Source organism: Monodelphis domestica, chromosome 1 (assembly GCF_027887165.1).
Source record: "Monodelphis domestica isolate mMonDom1 chromosome 1, mMonDom1.pri, whole genome shotgun sequence".
In the NCBI taxonomy this organism is placed as follows: Eukaryota; Metazoa; Chordata; class Mammalia; order Didelphimorphia; family Didelphidae; genus Monodelphis; species Monodelphis domestica.
Genome location: NC_077227.1, coordinates 737,586,906 through 737,607,262, shown reverse-complemented (window position 1 = coordinate 737,607,262; position 20,357 = coordinate 737,586,906). Strand labels below are relative to the sequence as shown.

The 20,357-nt window shown below is 46.9% G+C and overlaps 1 protein-coding gene across 1 annotated transcript in view; it reads left to right on the top strand.

Moving 5' to 3' along the window:
• The window catches only part of EXOC6B (exocyst complex component 6B), a 468,443-nt gene that overhangs the window by 52,662 nt on the left and 395,424 nt on the right, over positions 1 to 20,357 (top strand). The window contains exon 2 of the mRNA XM_056814064.1: positions 19,942 to 20,107. Within this exon, the coding sequence (XP_056670042.1) occupies positions 19,942 to 20,107 (166 nt within the window). The remainder of the gene's footprint in view (positions 1 to 19,941; positions 20,108 to 20,357) is intronic.

Genomic DNA, 20,357 nt, shown 5'->3' with positions numbered 1-20,357 from the left:
CATGTGTGTGTGTGAGTGTGTGTCTGTGTCTCTGCATGTGTGTGTGTGTGAGTATGTGTCGGTGTCTCTGCATGTGTGTGTGTGAGTGTGTGTCTGTGTCTCTGCATGTGTGTGTGTGAGTGTGTTGCTCCTTAGTTTCCCTCCCTGCTATCCCAGTTGAGAATATTTCTGGTAAGGATCTTGGAGGGAGTTTCCCAAAAGATGTGAAGTGATGAGGAGTGGGCTCCAGAGCAGGGCCCTATGAAGAATGAAGGGCTTGTATTGGGGTCCCTGGAGCTGGCCCTGGATCTTACAGTCAGTCAGCTAGCCAGCTGGCATGGTAGAGGGAGGGCAGGGAGACTTGAATTTGAATCCTGCACTCTGTGCTCCCTAGCTGGGCTAAACCTTCTATGCCTTGATGTCTTCATTCCTGAGAGGGAGATAATAAGAGCCCTGATATTACAGGATTCGTGTGAACTATATCAAGGATGGCTCTTATGCTGTTTTCCAGAGTACATGTTGTTGTTCTTTCTTTTTTTTTTAACCTTCACCTTCCATCTTAGAATCAATACTATAGAATGGTTCCAAGGCAGAAGAGTGGTAAGGGCTAGGCCATGGGGGGGGGTCAAGTGACTTGCCCAGGATCACCCAGCTGGGAAGTGTCTGAGGCTAGATTTGAACCCAGGACCTCCTGTCTGGAGGCCTGGCTCTCTATCCACTGAACTACCCAGCTGCCCCTGTTATTATTCTTAATAATTATTATTGCTAAGTTCTTGCTGAGCAGAGGAATTCTGCCAAGTGCTGGGAGCTCATAGAAAAGGCAAACACTGCCTTGTCCTCAAGAAGTTTACATTACAGTGTTATTGTTTTTGTTCGGTGGTTCAGTGGTGTCTGACTAGCTGACCCCATTGGAGATTTTTTTGGCCAAGATGTTGGAGTGGTTTACCATTTCCTTTCCCAGCTCACTTTATAGATGAGGGAAATGAGGGAAATGAGGGCTAGGGGACTTGCCCAAGGTCACACCGTAAGTATCTGAGGCTGAACTTGAACTCGTGACTTCCTGACTGGGCCGAGTGCTCCACCTTCTCTCTGCCCACACTCGATTGTAGGAGACACGATGTCCACTCAGAGTGTACTGTACAAGGAAACACAAGCCATCCAGCATTTATGGAGTCCCCCTTGGACAGTCAGGAGAGCAGATCGGTCAGTGCTTCAAGAAATTCGTTCAGGTGATTCGGGGAAGGTCAGTGGAGCTGATGCTGAACTCCGCTGGTCACGTAATGAGAGGACGGCACTCGCTGGGGTGGAGCGATGAAGGCACGAGGAGGAGGGGCCGGCAGAGGGTGCCACGGATAAATGGCGGCAGGGAAGCAGAAGGGCCGGGCAAGCCGGACACGATCCTCCCATCCCCCCTTTTTTCCTGCCAGCAGGCAAAGGAGATAGAGTTTGGAGAGCACTTAGCCCAGTGGTTGGCACCTAGTAGGCTCTGTGAATATTTATTCCTTTCTCTACTGCCTTCCTTCCCCTGGACAGTGGACAGTGCTGGGCACACAGAGAGGGCAAGCTGGGTGTCTCAGTCTGATGGGGGACGTGACACATACACAAGACTCAGACGGGCTAACCTGGAGACAGCCTCAGAGGAAGGGCTCCAAGGAGGAGGGGGAAAGCCTCCTGCCCAGGTGGAACTTGGGCTGATGCCTGAAGGAAGCCCCTGGGGAGGAGGGAGGTACTCCTGCCCCTGTGGTCAGCCTGTAGAAGAGCCCAGGGTCTCTGTGAGGGCGAGGGGATGTCAGAAGCCTGGAAGGGCTGTGGGGGAGGCTGTGGGCCTCAGACAGGGCACGTAATTGATCCTGGAGGGGGACTAGTCAGACCCACATCCTGGCAACGTCACTTTGACAGCTGATGGCATGGTCTGCAATAAAGAGAGTGCCTGTCCCAGCATGCGGCGAGATGAGAGGACAGAAAGGGGCTGGGGCCCATCGGAGAGATGTCAAAGGCGGCAGGGACAGGTAGGGAGAGCGGGAAGCCACGGAGCAGCGGTGGGGGCCAGGCGTGCTTCCTGCACAAGGTACCATTTGAGGGGCTCTCGAAGGAAGCCAGAGGAGACAAGGCAGAGCGTTTCTGGTGGGCCTGGAGGATGGCAGGAGATGGGAGGAGGGCAAATAAGCACTATGCAGCGAAGACCAGAAAGACTGGGAAGTTGTCATGCAAGCACAAGGTTAATGATTGGCCACACAGAAGTCTGTATACTAATAGATCTGATTGACAGCGTGCTCTCTTTGACCAAGTTCTTTCCTATTTCCCTTCGGACGTTAGTCTCCTAACAGCCCTGGGACATTGGGCAGTTGGTGCAAGTATGATCATCCCCATTTTACAGAAGAAAAAATAGAAATTCACCACTGTGACTTGGCTCCGCCCAGCCAGAATCGAGCCCAGGTAGGCCTTTGGGCTCCAGATCCGCCGCCATCTTGCCTTTGACAGCCATCCTTCATGGCCAACTCTGGAGAGTCCTTCCTCATAGTTGCTAGCGGGATTTTCACCATCTCCCATATTCCTTTAGTTCTTTGTTTCGATCCCCAGCTGCTAGCACAATGTCATCTCTGTATCTCTATCTGTATGTATGAGGTTCTTGGAAAATGTCTGTATTTGTTCTTGATGACTTGACCTACAGCTGAGTGCTGTCCCCAGGCCTCTTCTCTCTCACTGACACGTGGCTGTGGCCTTTTTGAGCCGAAGCCTCTGAAAGGTCAGCTATGCCAGTTTGTAGAGGCAGAGTTGGGATTAGAGCCCCGTGTTCCTGTGCACTCACTGATTTTAGGCTTTTCTATAGCAAGGCCAAGTCTGCTTTCCTTTCTTCCTTTTCATAATCGATGACTGTGAGGGAGCCTGAAATAGTCTAGGGGAGATGGTGGGCTTGAAGTACCGAGATCTGGGTTTGAAACCTGCCTCTCGCCCTGGTGAGCCTGGAGCAGCCACTAAAGCTTAACTTTTCTTTAGGAAGACCCGAGTTTGGATCCTGCTTCAGATCTGTACTTTCTGTGTGGCGCTGGGCATCTCATGTCTCTTTCTTAGATCCGTTTCCTCTGGCAAAATGGGCATTAAAAACAGCATCAACCTCAAGGCTGCTGTGAAATCACATTTTTATGTGAACGCTTTATAAACCTTAAATGGTAGAGATTAATATCATTAGAGGCAGCTTGGTATATTGGAGAGAGAACCAAGAAGCTAGGAAGACCCAGGTTTAAACTCTGCCTTCACCGTATATTGGCTTCGGAACTGGGGAGGTCCTTCACTCTAGCACACCAAGTTCCTCCCCAAAGTACCTGTACCGAAGGTTTCCCAGGCCCTACCTGATCGGATTAGTCTTTGAGCTCGGGTTTCTTGGTTTGTCTTTGTACCTCCTCAGGCGGTTGTGAGGAGAGCACTTTGGAGACTTTAAAGCCCAATCAGACATGAGTTAGTGTAACTGTGATTAGTGACCTTCAGCTGACCAGACCACGGAACCAAACACCAGAAACTGAAGTCCCTGCAGCCCTGCAAGGAGACTTCTGAGTTTTGTCTAGGGTGACCGGGTGCCTGTGCCGATCGGCCGTACCGCTAGCTCTTGCTCTGGGCAGATAGCAGCCTCAGGGTTGGGGCCTTCCCTCGCCCCTTGGTGCCTCCGTGACGCCTAGCTGCGAGTGTCAGTGGAATCGCGACGGCCACGGTCTCTGCTGCGTCGAAATCCCAAGGTCCGGATGCGTCTCCAGTGGAGATAATGCCTGATCTTACCCCATTGGGTTGTTGTGGGCATGGAATCAGGCGGTGGGTTTGACTGCTAATGCAAGATGGCTATGAATGCTCTCAGGGAGGGCTGGAGAGTGGGAGGGAGCAGACCATTCTCTGAAAGGTGAAGGAAGAAGACGATTTAACAGGTAGGGGCAAGTGTGAGAATTCCACAGTCTAGGCAAGAATGTCCGAAGGGAAGATGCGACTACGGGAACCTAAAGATGCCCGTCATGGCTGCAAAGAGTGTAGGAACCCAGGACAAACACCTAAGAGAATAAGGACATTTTGAAGGCAAAGCTGAGAAATCTGTATTGTCTCATTCTACATGAGTAAGGTTTAGGGAGTTTATTTAAGTAATTTATTTTGAAAGCATTTTTCCATGGTTACATGATTCCTGTTCTCTCCCTCCCTTCTTCCCTCCCCTCTCCTGGGGCTGACGAGCAATTCCACTGGGTTATACCTATGTTATCACCTATTTCCATGTTATCCACTTTTATAATAGCGTAGTATTTTAAAACCAAAACTTTGAATCATATACCCATATAAACAAGTGATAAATCATATGTTCTCATCTGCATTTATATTCCAACAGTTCTCTCCATGTGGATAGCTTTTTTCTCAATCCCTTGGGATTGTCTTGGATCATTGCATTGCTATTAGTAGCAAAGTCTATCACATTTAATTGTCCCATAATGTTTTGGTTACTGTGTACAATGTTCTTCTGGTTCTGCTCCTTTCATTCTGCATCAGTTCATGAAAGTCTTCCCAGTTTTTATAGAAATCAAGCAGTTCATTGTTCCTTATTGCACAATAATATTCCATCACCATCATATACTACAGTTTGTTCAGCCATTTCCCAATTGAGGGACAAACCCTCATTTTCCATTTTTTTGTGTGGCTATAAATATTTTTGTATAAACTTTTTAAAAAATCTCTTTGGGGTACAAACTTAGTAGTGAATATTGCTGGATCAAAGGACATGCATTCTTTTAAAGCCCTTTGGGCATAATTCCAAATTGCCTTCCAGAATGGTTAGATCAGTTCTTAACTCCACCAGCAATGTATTAGTGTCCCTAAAGATCACTGCTTTATAGTACAATTTAAGATCTGGTACTGCTAGGCCCCCATCCTTCACATTTTTATTTCATCAGTTCCCTTGATATTCTTGATCTTTTGTTCATTCAGATCAACTTTGTTATAATTTTTTCTAATTCTATAAAAATGTTTTTTGGCAGTTTGATAGGTATGGCACTGAGTAAGTAAATTAATTTAGGTAGGATTGTCATATTTGTTAGTTTGTCCTAAGCATGAGCAATGAATGTTTTTCTGATTATTTAGATCTAGTTTTAATTGTGTGAAGTGTTTTGTAGTTGTGTTCATATGATTCTTGTGTTTGTCTTGGCAGATTGATTCCCAAATATTTTATATTGTCTAGAGTGATTTTAAATGGAGTTTCTCTTTCTAACTCTTGCTGCTGAATTTTGTTGGAAATACATAGAGATGCTGATGATTTATGTGGATTAATTTTGTATCCTGCCACTTTGCTAAAATTAATTATTTCCACTAACTTTTTAGTTGATTTTCTAGGATCCTCTAAGTATACTATCATATCATCTGCAAAGGATGATAGTTTAGTTTCCTAATTGCCTCCTTTAATCCCTTCAATTATTTCTTTTCTAATTGCTACTGCTTGCACGGCACAGTGCAATATTAAATAATAGTGGTGATAATAGGTATCCTTGCTTCACTCTTGATCTTATTGGGAAGGCTTCTAACTTATCCCCATTGCAGATGATACTTGCTGATGGTTTTGAAGAAAAAACCTGCTGATTGTTTTGAGGAAAGGCCCTTTTATTCCTATACTTTCTGGTGTTTTCAGTAGGAATGAGTGTTGTCTTTTGTCCAAGGTTTTTTTCTGCATCTTTTGAGATAATCATGTGATGTCTGTTAGTTTGCTTGTTGATATGGCCATTTATGTGGATGGTTTTCCTCATATTAAGCCAGCCTTGCATTGCTGGTATAAATCCTACCTGGTCAGAGTGAATAATCCTTGTGATAACTTGCTGTCATCTCTTTGCTAGTATTTTATTTAAGATTTTTACATCTATGTTCACTAATGAGATTGATCTGTAGTTTTCTTTCTCTGTTTTTGGTCTTCCTGACTTGGGAATCAGTATCATATTTGTGTCATGAGACTCCTTCTTTACTTATTTTGTCAAATAATTTGTATTGTATTGGGACTAGTTGTTCTTTAAATATTTGCTAGAATTCACTTGTGAATCCATCTGGCCCTGGGGATTTTTTATTGGGAAGTTCCTTGATGGCTTGTTCAATTTCTTTTTCTGAGATGGGATTATTTAAGTATTCTGCTTCCTCTTTTGTTCGTTTAGGCAATTTATATGTTGAGTTTGTCTAATTTGAATATTGTTTATTCAGGATCCCATTGGTGAAGAGCAGGTTAGCCTAGTAAATACAATATCCAGAATCTATATACCAACTTACTCTCCTTTCCAGACTCTCTAGTCATGTGCTGCCATATTGGGATTGTCTGCTTCAGTATAAGAGGTGAGAAGCATGGATATTTTGGACCAGATAATCATTTAGAGAGTACTAAGAATAATAGATGGAGAGACTGAGTTCAAAAACCCAGATAAGAACTAATAAAAACAACTTGCACTTTTAAGGTTTGTAGAGTTCTCTCTCTGTGTTATTTCATTCTCACAACAACCCTGGGAGGTGGGTGCTGTTATTGTTCCCACTTTCTAGATGAGGAAAGTGAGGTTGAGAGTGACTGGTCCAGGCGCTCCCACCTAGGAATTTTAGCTGAGGCAGAATTGGAAATCCAGGCTTTCTGCCCACTAATTAAGTGTTCTGTCCTCTGTATCATTTAGCTGGGGTGCTGACTTTGATAACCCTCCTTTAGTATAAGGGCCATAGACTTTAGCCCGTTGTCAGCGGGTTAGCATGACCCAGAGTAGGGCAAGGACTCCTGTCTCAGAGAAGGCTCTCAAGGATAACTGTGGGCACCCGAGCCATGACAGGAATAATCCGAACCGCAGAAGAGCGCTCTCGCACATGGACGCAAGGACAGCGCCATCCCTGCCATGGCCTAGCTTCAAGGTCTGGCCCTTGGCCTGCAGTGAGTGGCCTTGGCTTTAGTGGAAAGGGGTTGGAGGAGTAGGTGGGGGGAATGGAGAACCCCTGCTTTGTTTCAGGTAGGTTATCACACAGATGTTTCCTCTGAAGAACCAATAACGGAGTATCTGGGTGGCCCAATGGTTTGAGAGCCAGGCCTAGAGACGGGAGGTCCTGGGTTCAAATCCGGCCTCAGACAATTCCTAGCTGTGTGACCCTGGGCAAGTCCCTTCACCCCTGCTCTTCTGCCTTGGAACCAATACACAATCACAGCCCCTACCTGGTAGGGTTGTTGTGAGGATCTAATGACATAATAATTCATTATAGTTATAAAGCGCTTCGCACAGAGCCTTGTACACAAGTCTATTGTAATCAGATAATAGAGAGCTGGTTACAGAAGCCTCTCAACCTCGATTCCCCTTAAAATCAGTATTATAGCTAGCTCCCACGCGCTGCCAAAGCAGGGTCCACCTCATCTTCTTTCTGTGAGGTGCCGAGCACTTGGGGCTGGTGGATGACTTGATTAGACTTTGCTTCTGCTCGTCTGAATGGATCTGTGGACAAATGTCTGCCCAGGAGGCTTGGCTCCGTCCTACGCTCTCTCCCCTGGCTCAGAGGCTGTCAGCAGTCTTCTGCCATTGAGAAGGACCGCTGGGAGCCAGGCCCTGGCAGAGCCCCTGGGCCGGGCGGAAGTGCCAGCGGTAACAGTGCCAGGTGGGCCCTGGGCCGCGGGGCCCTTTCCTGCATCCGCGGTGGGCGTCGGCCTCTGGCTCCGGGCTTGCTTTTAATACAATGCATGGTGTCAGCATTTGAAGATTGTCTCCTGGTGGAGGGAGCATATGGGACCTGGGCATTACGAATTGTCCTAACATTTCCCTTTTGGGGGAGGGTCCAGTCGGAGACGGGAGGGTAAACAAAATATTTTGTTTACAACGCACTGTAAAGATGATTCATGACAGTTTAATATTAACCAGCTCTGGGGGCCAGAAATTTATCTTGCTTGGTTTGAACTCATGTTTCTTTCCCACACATGGTGTGAATCAACTGTCCTTCCAACTTGAAAGAGTTTGAGTGCAGAGAGCCCGCTGACGCAGCTTCTTTGTTCTGGGGAATTGTTTCCATTGTGCCTTCAAAAAGGAGGGACATTAAAAGCTTTGGCTCATGGTGAGTTCTCTCCATGCTGGCCTCAGTTGGGGGGCTGCCTGTTGGCTGCAGCTAGGCTGGCTGGGGGGGACTTCTCCCATTTCCTGGACTTTTTCAAGACTGAGCATTAATTTCTTCAAGCTCTCCCACTTGGTTTTATGTGATTAAAAGCCTTTTTGACATGGAGGCTCATCCCATCCTGCATCCTGTCTCAGGATGGAGACTTGACTTCTCTCCTCCTCAGAGAGGTTGTAGTTTTCTGTTAGGTAAGTGGCCAGTGAGGGCCCGCTGGATGAAAGAGAAGGTGGAAGTGTAGACGGCTCACCCTCAGAACGGAAGGAAAGCCGAAGCCTTCCCGTCACCTGCCCTCAGTGCGCCCCGAAGTGTGAATCAAGGGGCGTTATGATGGGCTTTGGGGTGAGGAAAGCACAGGAGGGAACATATAAAGTACATTCGGGTGGATCTGTTTGGGAAGGGGAGGAAGGAACAAGGGTTCAGGAGCAAAGTATTCTTGGACTTAACTTAAAAGCGAATATCTATAAAGGAACCCAACGATCTTACTAAGCGCGGCATGAACTTTCCGACAGCCACGTCTCCCACCAGGAGTCCAATCAGGGTCTTCAGTTGGCTGACATCCAAGCAGGTCCAGAGATCTTCTTACTGATGCTGCGGGCAGCCAGACCCAAAAGCCTCTTTCCTCTGCTGGTCTTCCAGCCTTCGGGCCTTCCAGGAGAGCACACTGAGGTGAAGCCCTTCGGACATGGTTTCCCCAGATCTCGAGGCCCAGGCTCCCGCGTGACCCGCAGGCACGCTCCTGTCAGTCATTCTCAGTTTTTGCACCCCTTTCGTCCTTTATCACAGCCGTCATGGGCTCCCTGCTGGGAGGGCTGCTGTAGGGCTCAGCTCTTCCTGGGGGACTCGGCCGGCCCCCCCCTGCTGTCTGTCAGCGGGAGACTGTAGAAAGAATGGATGGCCCCGAGGCCTAATGAAACGTGGATGGGATTGCCATGCCCTTAATGACTTCTTGGGGGTGGGGGTGGGGGAAGGTGATTGAAGTGGCTCCTTGGACTGAGGAGGCCTTTGCTGACCCCTTCTCCTGGGGGCTCCCCTCCCCTGTGTTACTGGACTCTTTGACCATCCGGCATCCTTGGGGGCCCTGCGATTCTGTGGGATAGAGCGCGCGCTGCAAAGCGTTCCTTCTGACCAGTCTGTGATGGAGGAGGAGGCCTGGGCTCTTTCAGATGCTCCGGCGGGACTTTGGGGGCCTCAGCAAGTAAGGACAGCTGAGGCTTTTCCCTCCCAGACTACTCAGCCGTTACCCTCAGAAGCCTTTGAAGGAAAGTAGCTTGGCCCACACTGCCTGGCGCTGTCAGGTGGGAGCTGGCTGTCCGTGCAGAGGCCTCGCCCCGTGTAGACGGGCAGCACGTGGCCCTCGGGTTGGAGGGGCCGGTGTCCGGGCACTCTGGTCCGGGGGAATGATGCTGCTGAGGTAGGACGGTTTCGGGGCCGTGTGCTCCATGACGGAGGCAGAGCAAGGGGGGCGCATTTAAGGAGAGCTTTGGAGGCTGCCCTGTACTCTCTGAAACTGGAATTCTGCTTGTGGCTGACTCAGTGAGATTCCCTGAATACATTCTACTTTGTGTCCTGGGCCTGGTCTTTGCTGTGAGCATGACCTTGGGGGGGGGGGGGGGCTGAGGGGTAGAAATCAGTGTTGTTCCTTGCATCCTTTATTACAAAGCCCCTATCGGTCCCTTTCGAGATGAAATGTTTGGTCTCAGAAGCAGTGGAGGGGCAGGGTGCCCAGGCCCGCCCTTTGCCCAGTGGACTTCAGGGTTTTGCCATGTTTGCCCTCACAATCTAGAGCTCTTGGCCTCTTCCCCCAGACCCTGTAAGGCTGGCCAGACTTCAGCTAGGAGGCATTTGGCTTTGCTTCTTTTGATTTTGCTTGTCTGTGTGTCCTGTCCTGACCTGGGAGTTAGCTGGGCTTTCAGCTAAGCAGGGATGTTCAGGGGCCCTCTTTGTTCCCATTCTTGTAGTCCCTTGTCCACTGTTTAGTTCCATGTAGTAAAAAAAGGAAGTTAAAAACGGCCCCAGGCTTCACAGCACCATAACAGATCCCCACCTGGAAGCCATTTTTTTTAAAGGGCCTTTAGGGACTTCTGTCACCCTCCCCCAGGTCCTGGCAGCCTGGCCTAGGAACCCCAGGCAGGCTTGCTCTCAGGGTCTGCCAGGCCTGGTTGCAATTTAATCATCCAAAGAGCCCTTTTTTCTCTTGCTCTAGAGCAGGGTGGAACATTATTGCTCTAACCAAATGATTCTCAGATCTCAGATTTCAGTAGACTTTTTGCCATGTGCCTTCCCGCTTCTTCCCAGACCATCCCGTCTTCTGTCTCAAGGTTGTTAGATTTAAAATAGTTTTGAGCGTTAAATAATTGTAGATAAGAGAGTGGGAGCCATAAACTGTGATAATTAAAATGTTTGGGAGCAAGGGAAATATATAACAATTATGACCGCTGAAATATGTTTTCTACTGTGTCTTGGTTTTATATAAATATAAGATGGTCGCCAGGGAATATATTCCCAATTTATGAATATGCCCAAGCCAACTGGGTTTTATAGAGAAATTTAATTTATAATACACTGATTAATCAATAGAAAAAGAGAGAAAGCAAGAAAGGAATAAGAATGAAGGGCCTCAAGCCAATAAGGCCTAGACCTCAGTCCTAAGAGATAAATCAGTCAGTTGGTTTTATCACTCACCCAAGATCTCTCTAGGTAAGGCTTCTCATGCCAACCTCAGGCTCCACCTTCAAGAGAGCCTCCTTTCAAGAAATGTTTCCAGAGAATTCTCCTCCTGACTCCTCCTGAGTTCTCCTTCCACAGCCTCCTTCAAGACCTCTCCAGGAGCTCTCCCTCCAGGACCTCTTGCCTCTCAGACCTCCTTCAGAGCATCAACCCCCTCTATCTTTAAGCAAACAATCTAAGTTTCCTCCCCTCAGTTCTCACATCTACCAATCACTGTCGATGTCTCCCCTGTGCCAATGGTGGCTCTAGCTTAACCCAGGACGCCCCAGAGGTCTGCCCCTTTGCACATGTCTGTTGAAGGTCATATTCTCAAATAATTAAATCTTGATCTTTGCTGCAGCCCTTCCTAAATCCTGTTACTCTGAGTAGGGTGGAGATTGTAGTTTCCAAGACCTGGTTCTGTCATTCCAAGTATCTCTATTGTATCAATTCTAAAATCAATCATGACTCAAAGAACTTCCTGTTCTATGCTTAAGCATAGGTCAAAGCCCTTTCCATTGTTCAGCAAAAGGTTTCTGTCCTAAAGTAGTCTTAAGTAGGGAGGAGAAGGATCCTCTCATGCCAAGGAGTTTCATATTCCAATAGAGTTCTTACTATCAGTAGGAAATTTTTTCAAGTATGAAATTTCCCAATGGGGAAATTTCCAACATTCATAAGTCTAAGAAATTTTAAGGTTTACAAGGTTTAGGCCGTGGTAAAAATGATCTCTTTTGGTCAGTGTATCTACTCTAGAGAATGTTGGTCTTCAGCTTCTAGTACTTGCCCTTTCTCACTTTTCTGAAGTCCGTTTCTATGATTTCATTGAATGTCTGCTGAGGAAGCCTCCCTCTGCCAGGATAGATGGTTTATGCCATACAATTGAAACAAAATGCCTTGTCCCCTGAATCACTAGGACGTGGTGGGACTTGGACCTGGGTGTGAGGCCTCTTAGCCTGGCTCTCTGAAAGACCTTGGGCAGACCGTCTGCCCTTGAAGGTTTAGTTGCAGGTAGGAAGCGGCGGTCAAGCTGCTTTTTGTCCTGGGCCTGTTGCTGCTTGGAGCTGTGCTTGCTTGTTTGTGGAGGACCGTGCCCTGCTGGGAGCCATCCGTCCCTGGGGCTTGCCTCTCTGCAGCACGAGGAGCATTTTCTGGAACCCCTTTTTGTCTTACATAAACCATTCTCAGGGTGCAAACGGTAACCGTACCATTGTTTTGGCCAGTGGATATTCAGTGATTACTTAGGTGTTGCCTAGTAGGCCAGGAGCCAAGTATGATTCAAATAGACAGGTTTCTCAATACATATGGGGGTGGGAACAAACACTTTAAAATGTGTATTGTGTGCCAGTCACTATGTTAAGTGCTTTAAAAAAATAGGATCTCATTTGAGTCTCAGCAGCTCTGTGAGGTAGATGCTTTAGCTTCTTTTTAGAAGGGGAACCCAAGACAGATAGAGGTTAAGAGACTTGTTCAGGGTCACACAGCTTGTAAGTGTTTAAGAATTTGAACTCAAATCTTTCTTACCCAGTGAGCTACCTCGCGGCCTCTATATGATGTGCCATTTAGGGTACCTTTATATTTTTGTTAGGTTTTTATCTATTAGTTCTGTGAAGGCTGATTGCTTTGGTAAATTCTCATTCAGTAAAGCAGTGTAAGTGCACGAGTTCCAGTGGCCTTGGTGGGTTGGGTTCCCCGCAGCTTGTGTTCAGTGTTGGCCTGTGGTTTCAGTCTTTGGGTTAAAAGGTTTGCCCCTTTTGGATTGGTAGCTTAGACTTAGGGATGCCTCTATTAGGCATTTTCTATTTCAATATGTTCTTGTTCCTCCGAAAAGTACCTATTTAGCTGAAATAATGAAATAGCTTTCTGCACAGAAAGTGGACGTTTGTTTTCCTGTATCTTGCCTGGTAAGCAGTATTATGGACGGGGTAGGTGTCAATGGCGAATGAAGGGCCCGAGTTGTTTTTCCATTTATCACCCGCTTTGCACACTGAATACGATTCTGGAAGCCTCATCAGCATTTCCGACTTTCCAGGTAGGGCCAGGGCTCCTTTGCTTACTTTCCTGTGAGGGTTTAGTGGCACAGCCACAATCCGGGACCTGGCCGGCCCAGCCCAATGACCAATATCGGGAACGGCCAAGCCAAGGACACCGTATGGCCCTCCGCCCCGGGAGTGGCATTAAATCCAAAGTGAAGTTGCCACACACCCTTCCACCTCCCTGTCAATAGGCAGGGATGCCAATAAATTGTTTGAATGTGGTGACATTATCGAGGCAGCCGCTAAGGCAGGCGGAATAGCCTTCATTTGGAGTGTTGTTGTTTGTTTCCCGTGGGATAGTTGTTGGTGTGTTTGCTGTCTTGTGACCGGCCGCCCGCCTCTGCCTTCCCCTTCTTGCTGCTGCTAACTGGAGCCATGCTCTTGGTAACTTCATGGGCCAGGGTGGAGGGAAACGTTCCCGCCTTGTTGTCCGTCTCCCCTCTCCTGCCCCAGAGAGCAGCCTTTGGGAGTGTCAGCGGTTCCCTTCCCTCCTGGGAGCCTATCTCAGCTGAGCTTGTTTTGGTTGCACGTCGTGAATCTCATTGGATATCTTGTTGGGGCGTCTATCACTGCAGGGTCCGCATGAATGGGAAAAAGTCTTAAATGGTTTTGATCTTGCTTACGGCACTGAATTTGGCCCGAGTGGTTCAGCTTGTCTTTGGGTATCCACGTGTAGCATGAGCTTTGCAAGACTGTTTGGTGGAGACTTGGAGCCTTGGAGCCCTAATCCGAAATTGGGTTAGCGGCAGCTGGGATTTGAAGACCCTTCAAATGGCCGTTATGTGGCGGGGACAGAGTTGTGGGTGGTGTGACGTAGTAAGCAGGTAAAAGGGGCTTTAAACTCCTTCTGACCTTCACAGTGCCTATTTCAACATCATGCAAAGAGCTATTTTTCCATTTTATTTTTAACTTTGGAATAAACAAAAATGCTAATGATGCTTTTATGGAGCTTAATGAGAATAAAATGTTTGTGGATTGCAACCACGACAGAAGTTTAAAAATATATGTATTAAAAAGAAAAGACCAGAAAAACCCTGGAATTTGTTCTACAGATTAATCAAAAACAAAAACTTCAGTTTTCTTGTTCTCTCAAAGTTTTCTTGGTCCTGAACTTGTCTACATAAATCTTCTGAAAATATCCCAATTACTGTCACATGAATGGAGAACTGAGCTGTGAGGCAAAGCCTAGTATACAGGCAAAGGGTCCCTTTTGGAACTGAATTAGTCTAAAACACTGCCAAGGATGAACCCAACCTTCCCGTGGTCCTAATGAAGCCCATCCCAATAACTATCCAAATCTTTTAAGCTTTTTGCCCCTTCCTAAGAAGATATCAGGAATGATTAGCTTACATTTGGGTCTTCAGGCTTATGGCCTCCCTACATGGCTTTTCCCATGGACTGATGTTGCTTTTCACCTGCTATTTAGATGTTTCAGGGCATTGGGTGGTTTGCTAAATAATGGAGTCTCAGCCACTTTCTAGAGAAGAGTCTGCTAAAAATAAAGCATTCAGAGTTTTTCTGGCAGTCTTTGCTTTGGCTGGTGATTGGAGATTTTCTCTGATTTGCCGTGCCGCCCCTGGATATCATTCATGGGAACTAGCAGTTGCATTGGGAATAGCCCATGTAACGCGAGTGGCCCCTTTTCTTCACTTGGGTTTTTTTTTGCCCTGTAGTTTGTTTCTCTGACAAGGCTGCCTTTAAACAGGCTTTCACCTCTTGATAAACATTTGGTTTGCTTGGTCATTTTAAAGTGCATCAAATTGTGAAGGGTTTAAACAAGTGGCATAATTCTGCAGTCACTCAGTATAGAAAACTCTGAGTGTCATTCTTTAGGTGGAAAATATCCTATCCGTTAATCATAGTTTGAAGAATCTGGTCCCGGAATCTAGTCGTTGGCGATATGTATAGGAAAACACGAATTTTGGGGATAGGATGTAGTGGGACGACCACAAGAGCACCTTTCAGGTCAGCGTTGTGAAGATTGTGAAGGTCTTTGACCAGTTACCAAGGGCAGCCAGGATTTAAGGGGCCAGCACATGTTCTCGTTGTTTTTCTATCACCTCACCTGGCCCAAGGCCCTGGCTCCCTCCCAGACTTTCGACAGGGAGACCTAAACCAGTTGTGTGCATGAGTGCACATTGGGTTTCATGAATGGGCTTACTCACCTGTGGCACACCTGGGCTTTTCAAACACATTTTGACCCTTTCCCTCCACCACTCTTCTGCCTGGTTGGAAATTGGAATCCAGGGTTTTGTTTTAAAGGAGTAGTTCTTACTTTATCTCTGCAATAGCATGTCATCATAGCATGTCTTCCCTTCATCCAGCCCAAGTCCCCCTCCAGAAGTGTTTGAGAAGCTGGTTGGTGGGCCTTTAGGATTTCTTTGAAGCAGGGTAGTAGTGGGGGGAGGAGGAGGAGGAGGAGGAGGAGGAGGAGGAGGAGGAGGAGGAGGAGGAGGAGGAGGAGGAGGAGGAGGAGGGGGAGGAGGGGGAGGAGGGGGAGGAGGAGGAGGGGGTGGAGGAGGAGGGGGAGGAGGAGGGGGAGGAGGAGGAGGGGGAGGAGGAGGAGGAGGAGGAGGAGGAGGAGGAGGAGGAGGAGGAGGAAGAGGAACAGCAGCAGCAGCAGCAGCAAGCTTCTGATTTCTTTTAAAGAGTATTGTAAATGAGTGATCACTAGATGGCAGCCTCTCTCTATTTTAAATATAATTATTTGCTTGGGGTATAGGAGGGTGGGGGGAAGTTGGGGGCAGTGATTTAGGAAGTGATACTACCTGGTGACTATAACAAATAGCAGTAGGGTAGCCAGCCTCATCCATCTGTGCCCTTTCCAAAGTTTAAACCTGATTCTTGCTTGTTGCATCCTGTGCCTAGGCCCGGGTAGTTGGTGGCTCTGAGCAAGCTTGTAAGTTTTAAGTCAAAGAAGGTTCTGAGTTTTGATTTGGATGGTGTAATGCAAATAGTAGACAGGTAGGGAGCAGCATATGACCCTTTCCTATCTTGGAGGAGAAAACCATCATCCTTCAGAATTTGAAATGTGCCTCCAGGGTGAGGAGGAATTCCAATGACAAGCTTTGTGCCCTTTCCCTGTATCAGTAGCTTGCCTGGCAGAGCTGCTAAGGCTGAAAACATTTTTTTTTCTTTCCTGGAAGCCATGCTTCCTGGAAGGCTGCGTATCTATTTTCTTGGCCAGGATCTTCCTCAGGTGACAGGCACAAAGTTTAGTACCTGCCTTGGACTCAAAATCTTTCCGTTTTGATGGAGGGTTAGTTTGTGTTTGTGGTTGGTTTATTGGCCTCCAAGCCCTGGTGTGAACCATTATGAAAAGCCCTTAGGAAAAAACAACCCCAAAACTTTAGCATGAGAAATAAAACCTTTAAATGCATGGAGTTTTAGTGTGACTTTTCTTCCCCTTTCTTTGTTTTCGTCTTTTCCAACTTGAGATATTCACTTGGCTTGTCAACGCAACGCAACCCATTCCCCTTTCATGTTTACAAATACTATAGTGTTGAAGTGAATTTTTGGAATCAGAAGAGGCCTGGGTGGTAGAGTCAGGCAGGAGATAGGGATGCATTAAGGGAAAGGGACTTTTTTTTTCTGTTTTGGGGGGTGTGTGTGCATGTCATTAGACCATCCTACTTTGCTTCTAAAATATGTATTCTTTGTATACCTTTGACTAAACTGGAAAATGGAAGCACGTTGTAGATTCAGAAGGAACTTTTTCAGATGATCTAGTCTAATCCCATCACTTTACAGATAAAAACTATCAGGACCCCCCCCCCCCATTTCTCCAATGTTTGTACTAGAACCAGTTCTCTCATAATTAGGTCATTACTTCTTTTTTCTGTCTTTTGATTTTTTTGAGGCTAGAGTAAGGGAAGAGAATATCCAAAATGCATTTCCTCCTTCTTGTCCCTGCCAGACTAATCTTCCTAAAGCATCAGTTGGACCACGCCACAATTCCTTCAGGACCTTCAGGTTCTCTGAATTATATCTGTGATCAGATACAGACTCCTCCACTTGACATTTCTGACTCTCCCCATTGTGGTTTCAACCTGTCTTTACAGATTCCTTTCACATTTCCCCCCTTAACCCATTGTCTGTTCCCGCCAAGCTAGCTTCCTCCTCCTTCCTGGTCTAGGCTTGACTCTGTGTAGGCCACAGAGCCACGTTTTTTCTCCCTTGTGTTTCTATTGAGTCCGTGGTGGCTTTCAAGGCTCAGCACTATGGGAAAGTGTTGCTGATCTTGCCCTTAGTGGTTAGTTTTCTCTTTCTCTTCCAATGAGCATATATTTCCTTATTGGTGTGAGTGTATCCATCAATTGCATGTCAGCTCCTTGAGGAGAGGAACTGAATTTTGCATTTCTTTGTATTTCTGGTTCCTTTCACTGTGCCTTGCTTATATGCTTATTAAAAAGTCTTTGAATTAAATAGAATAGAGGATTGATATTTTTGTAAATCAGGTTTTTTTCCTTGGAGGAAATTTCCTATTGCGATGGCATATTATATTGTTAACAGCAACCTGTGGGGGGAAAATCTGAAGCTTTTTAGGTGTAAAGAGGTAAAAATTGAACTCAAAATTATGAGTTTCTGGGGCCTGATGGGCCTGATGATGAACTTGTTGATATTGAATCAATATTAAACCTTATTACTTGATCTAGAGAATTGACTTGTTGTTCAAGGGCCTCCTCAGCAGCATCTGACTCCCTAACCTCCAGACAAGGAGGAATGGGGAGGAAGGTGTGGATGACAGGAGCTATATGTCCATACGGAGCATGGATAGCAAGGAACAGAATGCTTGGCTTTGCCTTGGATGTTCAGAAACTGCCCTCTGATCAATGGCGATTCTTTAGTTTTATTTTTGGTTGAAATTGTTTATTAACTGGATAATGAGAACTTGGAAAGATTTCTTCCTCTGTGTGGTTTGGGAAGATTTAAAGTGGAGGGAGATCTGTAATTCACTGCCTTTCCTGGAATAATTTTTAAAAATCTTTTCTATTTCTAGAGTTGACATATAATGGATAACTTGCAAAGAGCTCTATATACATTGTCTTGTAGACCCTCATAACAGATGCTAAAGGGAAGGAAAGTGAAGGAATAAACATTTATGTTGTGCCTTGATTGGCGTTCATTCCAGTCCTTTCCGATCTCCACGGCCAGTTTGGTTGGTGCTCACCTGGAACAGTAGTCACAGATTTTGTCTGGCCTTTTTAGAGCAGTTCAATTCAGTGATTGGCAGCTTGGTGGAAAGAGGTAGCCTAGACTAATAGCCATCCTGGAAAAGAATGTGAAATTATTTTAAAAAATAACCAAAATTCATGCCCTTTGACTCACGGTTCCTCTTACTGCATATATGTTCCAAGAATATCAAAGATAAAAAGAAAAACTCTCTCTGTCCCAAAATACTTATAGCAATGCTTTTTGTGGTAGTGGAAATCTGGAAAAACCTGGCTCATCAGTTAGAGAATGGCTGACCACGTTGTGATACAAAAAAGGTAATAATTATAATCATAGAATGAAACAAGCTTGCTCTGTAGAAGCAACAAGTAGAAGGAATTCAGAGAATCATGGGAAGACTGATAAGGTTGAAGGGTTTTGAGCAAGGAGAACAAAAGTAGGAGATGGTTATAAGCAGAGCTGCCAGTTAAAGTGGAACTGGACAGGCCATCAGCTGTGATGGGCTATGTGGACCTGCACTGGCACCAGAAACCAGAGGAGGATACGGTTACTAATGCGAACTCTTGGTGAGACAAACAATGGTGATAACCGTCGTCATGTTAACTTTGCAGCACGATAGAGGAAGTGTGGTATGATGGATAAAAGGCTGATCTGGATCCAGATTCTGCTGCTGACCCATCTTGACTGTGTGACCCTGGGCGAGTCACTTCACCTTCGCTTCTTTCTGAGACTAGAGATGGCACAGAAGCTGACTCGCTTTAGTGGTGAAATTCTCTTGGTTCCTTATGCCGGTGTCATCGTGGGCCTGCTGCCTCCCCCTGACAAAAGGCACTTTACCTATGGGATCTCTTGGGTTTTCACAACAGCTCTGAGGTACATGCTAGAGCATTCCTATTTTGCAGATGAGGACATTGAGAAATTAAGTGACTTTCCCAGGTTTCCATAGCCAGGAAGGGCTTGAGGCGAGATGTGAAAAGTCTTCCTTATTCCAGCTCTCCTGCTTCTCCCCTGCCCCAAGCATTCCTTTTTGACCTCTCAGACGTGGGCATTTTGAAGGTAGAAGTGGACTTGAGGTTGAGGCCTCCAGAGGGTCTGGCAGCCCAGCAGGTGAGACTCTCTCCTTGTCTTAAAGGCCTTTAGAAAAGGCAAAGCGGACCCCATCCTTTGATCGCTCCGTAGTGAGCACCCCGACTTTCAGAAAATTCCCCCTTATGGCAACATGCCCTTTTTATTCTTTGCATGTAGCTGGAGGGTGTCTTTATGTTCTCATTTTCATAGTGGAAACTGAAAAAACTTATGGCAGTTGGAATCCATGGCTAAATCACTTAATAGCAAATAGCTAGCCATTTATAAAGTGCTTTAAGCTTTCAAGGTATTCTCCCATTGGATCCTTACTAGAAGCCTAGGATGTAAGAGCCGTTGTCATCTTCATTTTACAGATAAGGAAACAGCCAGGACAGGTTAAGTGACTTGCCCAGGGTCACAGGGCTAGATAAGCGGTTAAGTCTGGATTTGAACTAGGGCCTTGTCCAGCGCTCCATCCACTGCATTCCCAACTACCTCCAAATTTTAGCCTATTTTGCCTTTTGCAGGCCCATTCGTTTCCTTTTTGCCTTTCCTCAGAGGATGGGCTGCTCCGATGAAGAGTAAACATTTCTGGGTTCCTCAAGCTCTCTGCAAGTACTCTTAGTTCCCCTTATCTGTGGAAACAAGTCGTCAGTCAGGCACCAGACATTTGGGACGCACTGTTTGCAGCCGGGCTCCGGTCAGTGTGTCACTCATCCTTTGTGTCCTTTGCCAGAAGCCCATCGGCTTTTGTGCTGGGATGCCACGTAGCTTGAGCGTGGGCTACCGCCGGCTCTGTCCTCGGAAGTCAACGCCTGCCCGCTGTGGCTGCGGCTTTACCTTGTGCAAACTCCTGTTTCAGGTCTGTCTATGATGGCGAGGAGCACAGTCGGTTCATGGAGAAGCTGGAATCCCGAATCCGCAATCACGACCGGGAGATTGAGAAAATGTGTAACTTCCATTACCAGGGCTTTGTGGACTCCATCACGGAACTTCTGAAAGTGAGAGGAGAAGCCCACAGGCTGAAGGTGAGGAGGCAGGGAGGACTGGAGGGGAGGAGGCTGGGAGGGCTGGTGAAGATGGCAGAGAGGAGGCAGGGAGAGCTGGAGGGGAGGAGGCTGGGAGAGCTGGAGGGGAGGAGGCTGGGAGAGCTGGAGGGGAGGGGGCTGGGAGGGCTGGAGGGGAGGAGGCTGGGAGGGCTGGAGGGGAGGAGGCTGGGAGGGCTGGTGAAGATGGCAGAGAGGAGGCTGGGAGGGCTGGAGGGGAGGGGGCTGGGAG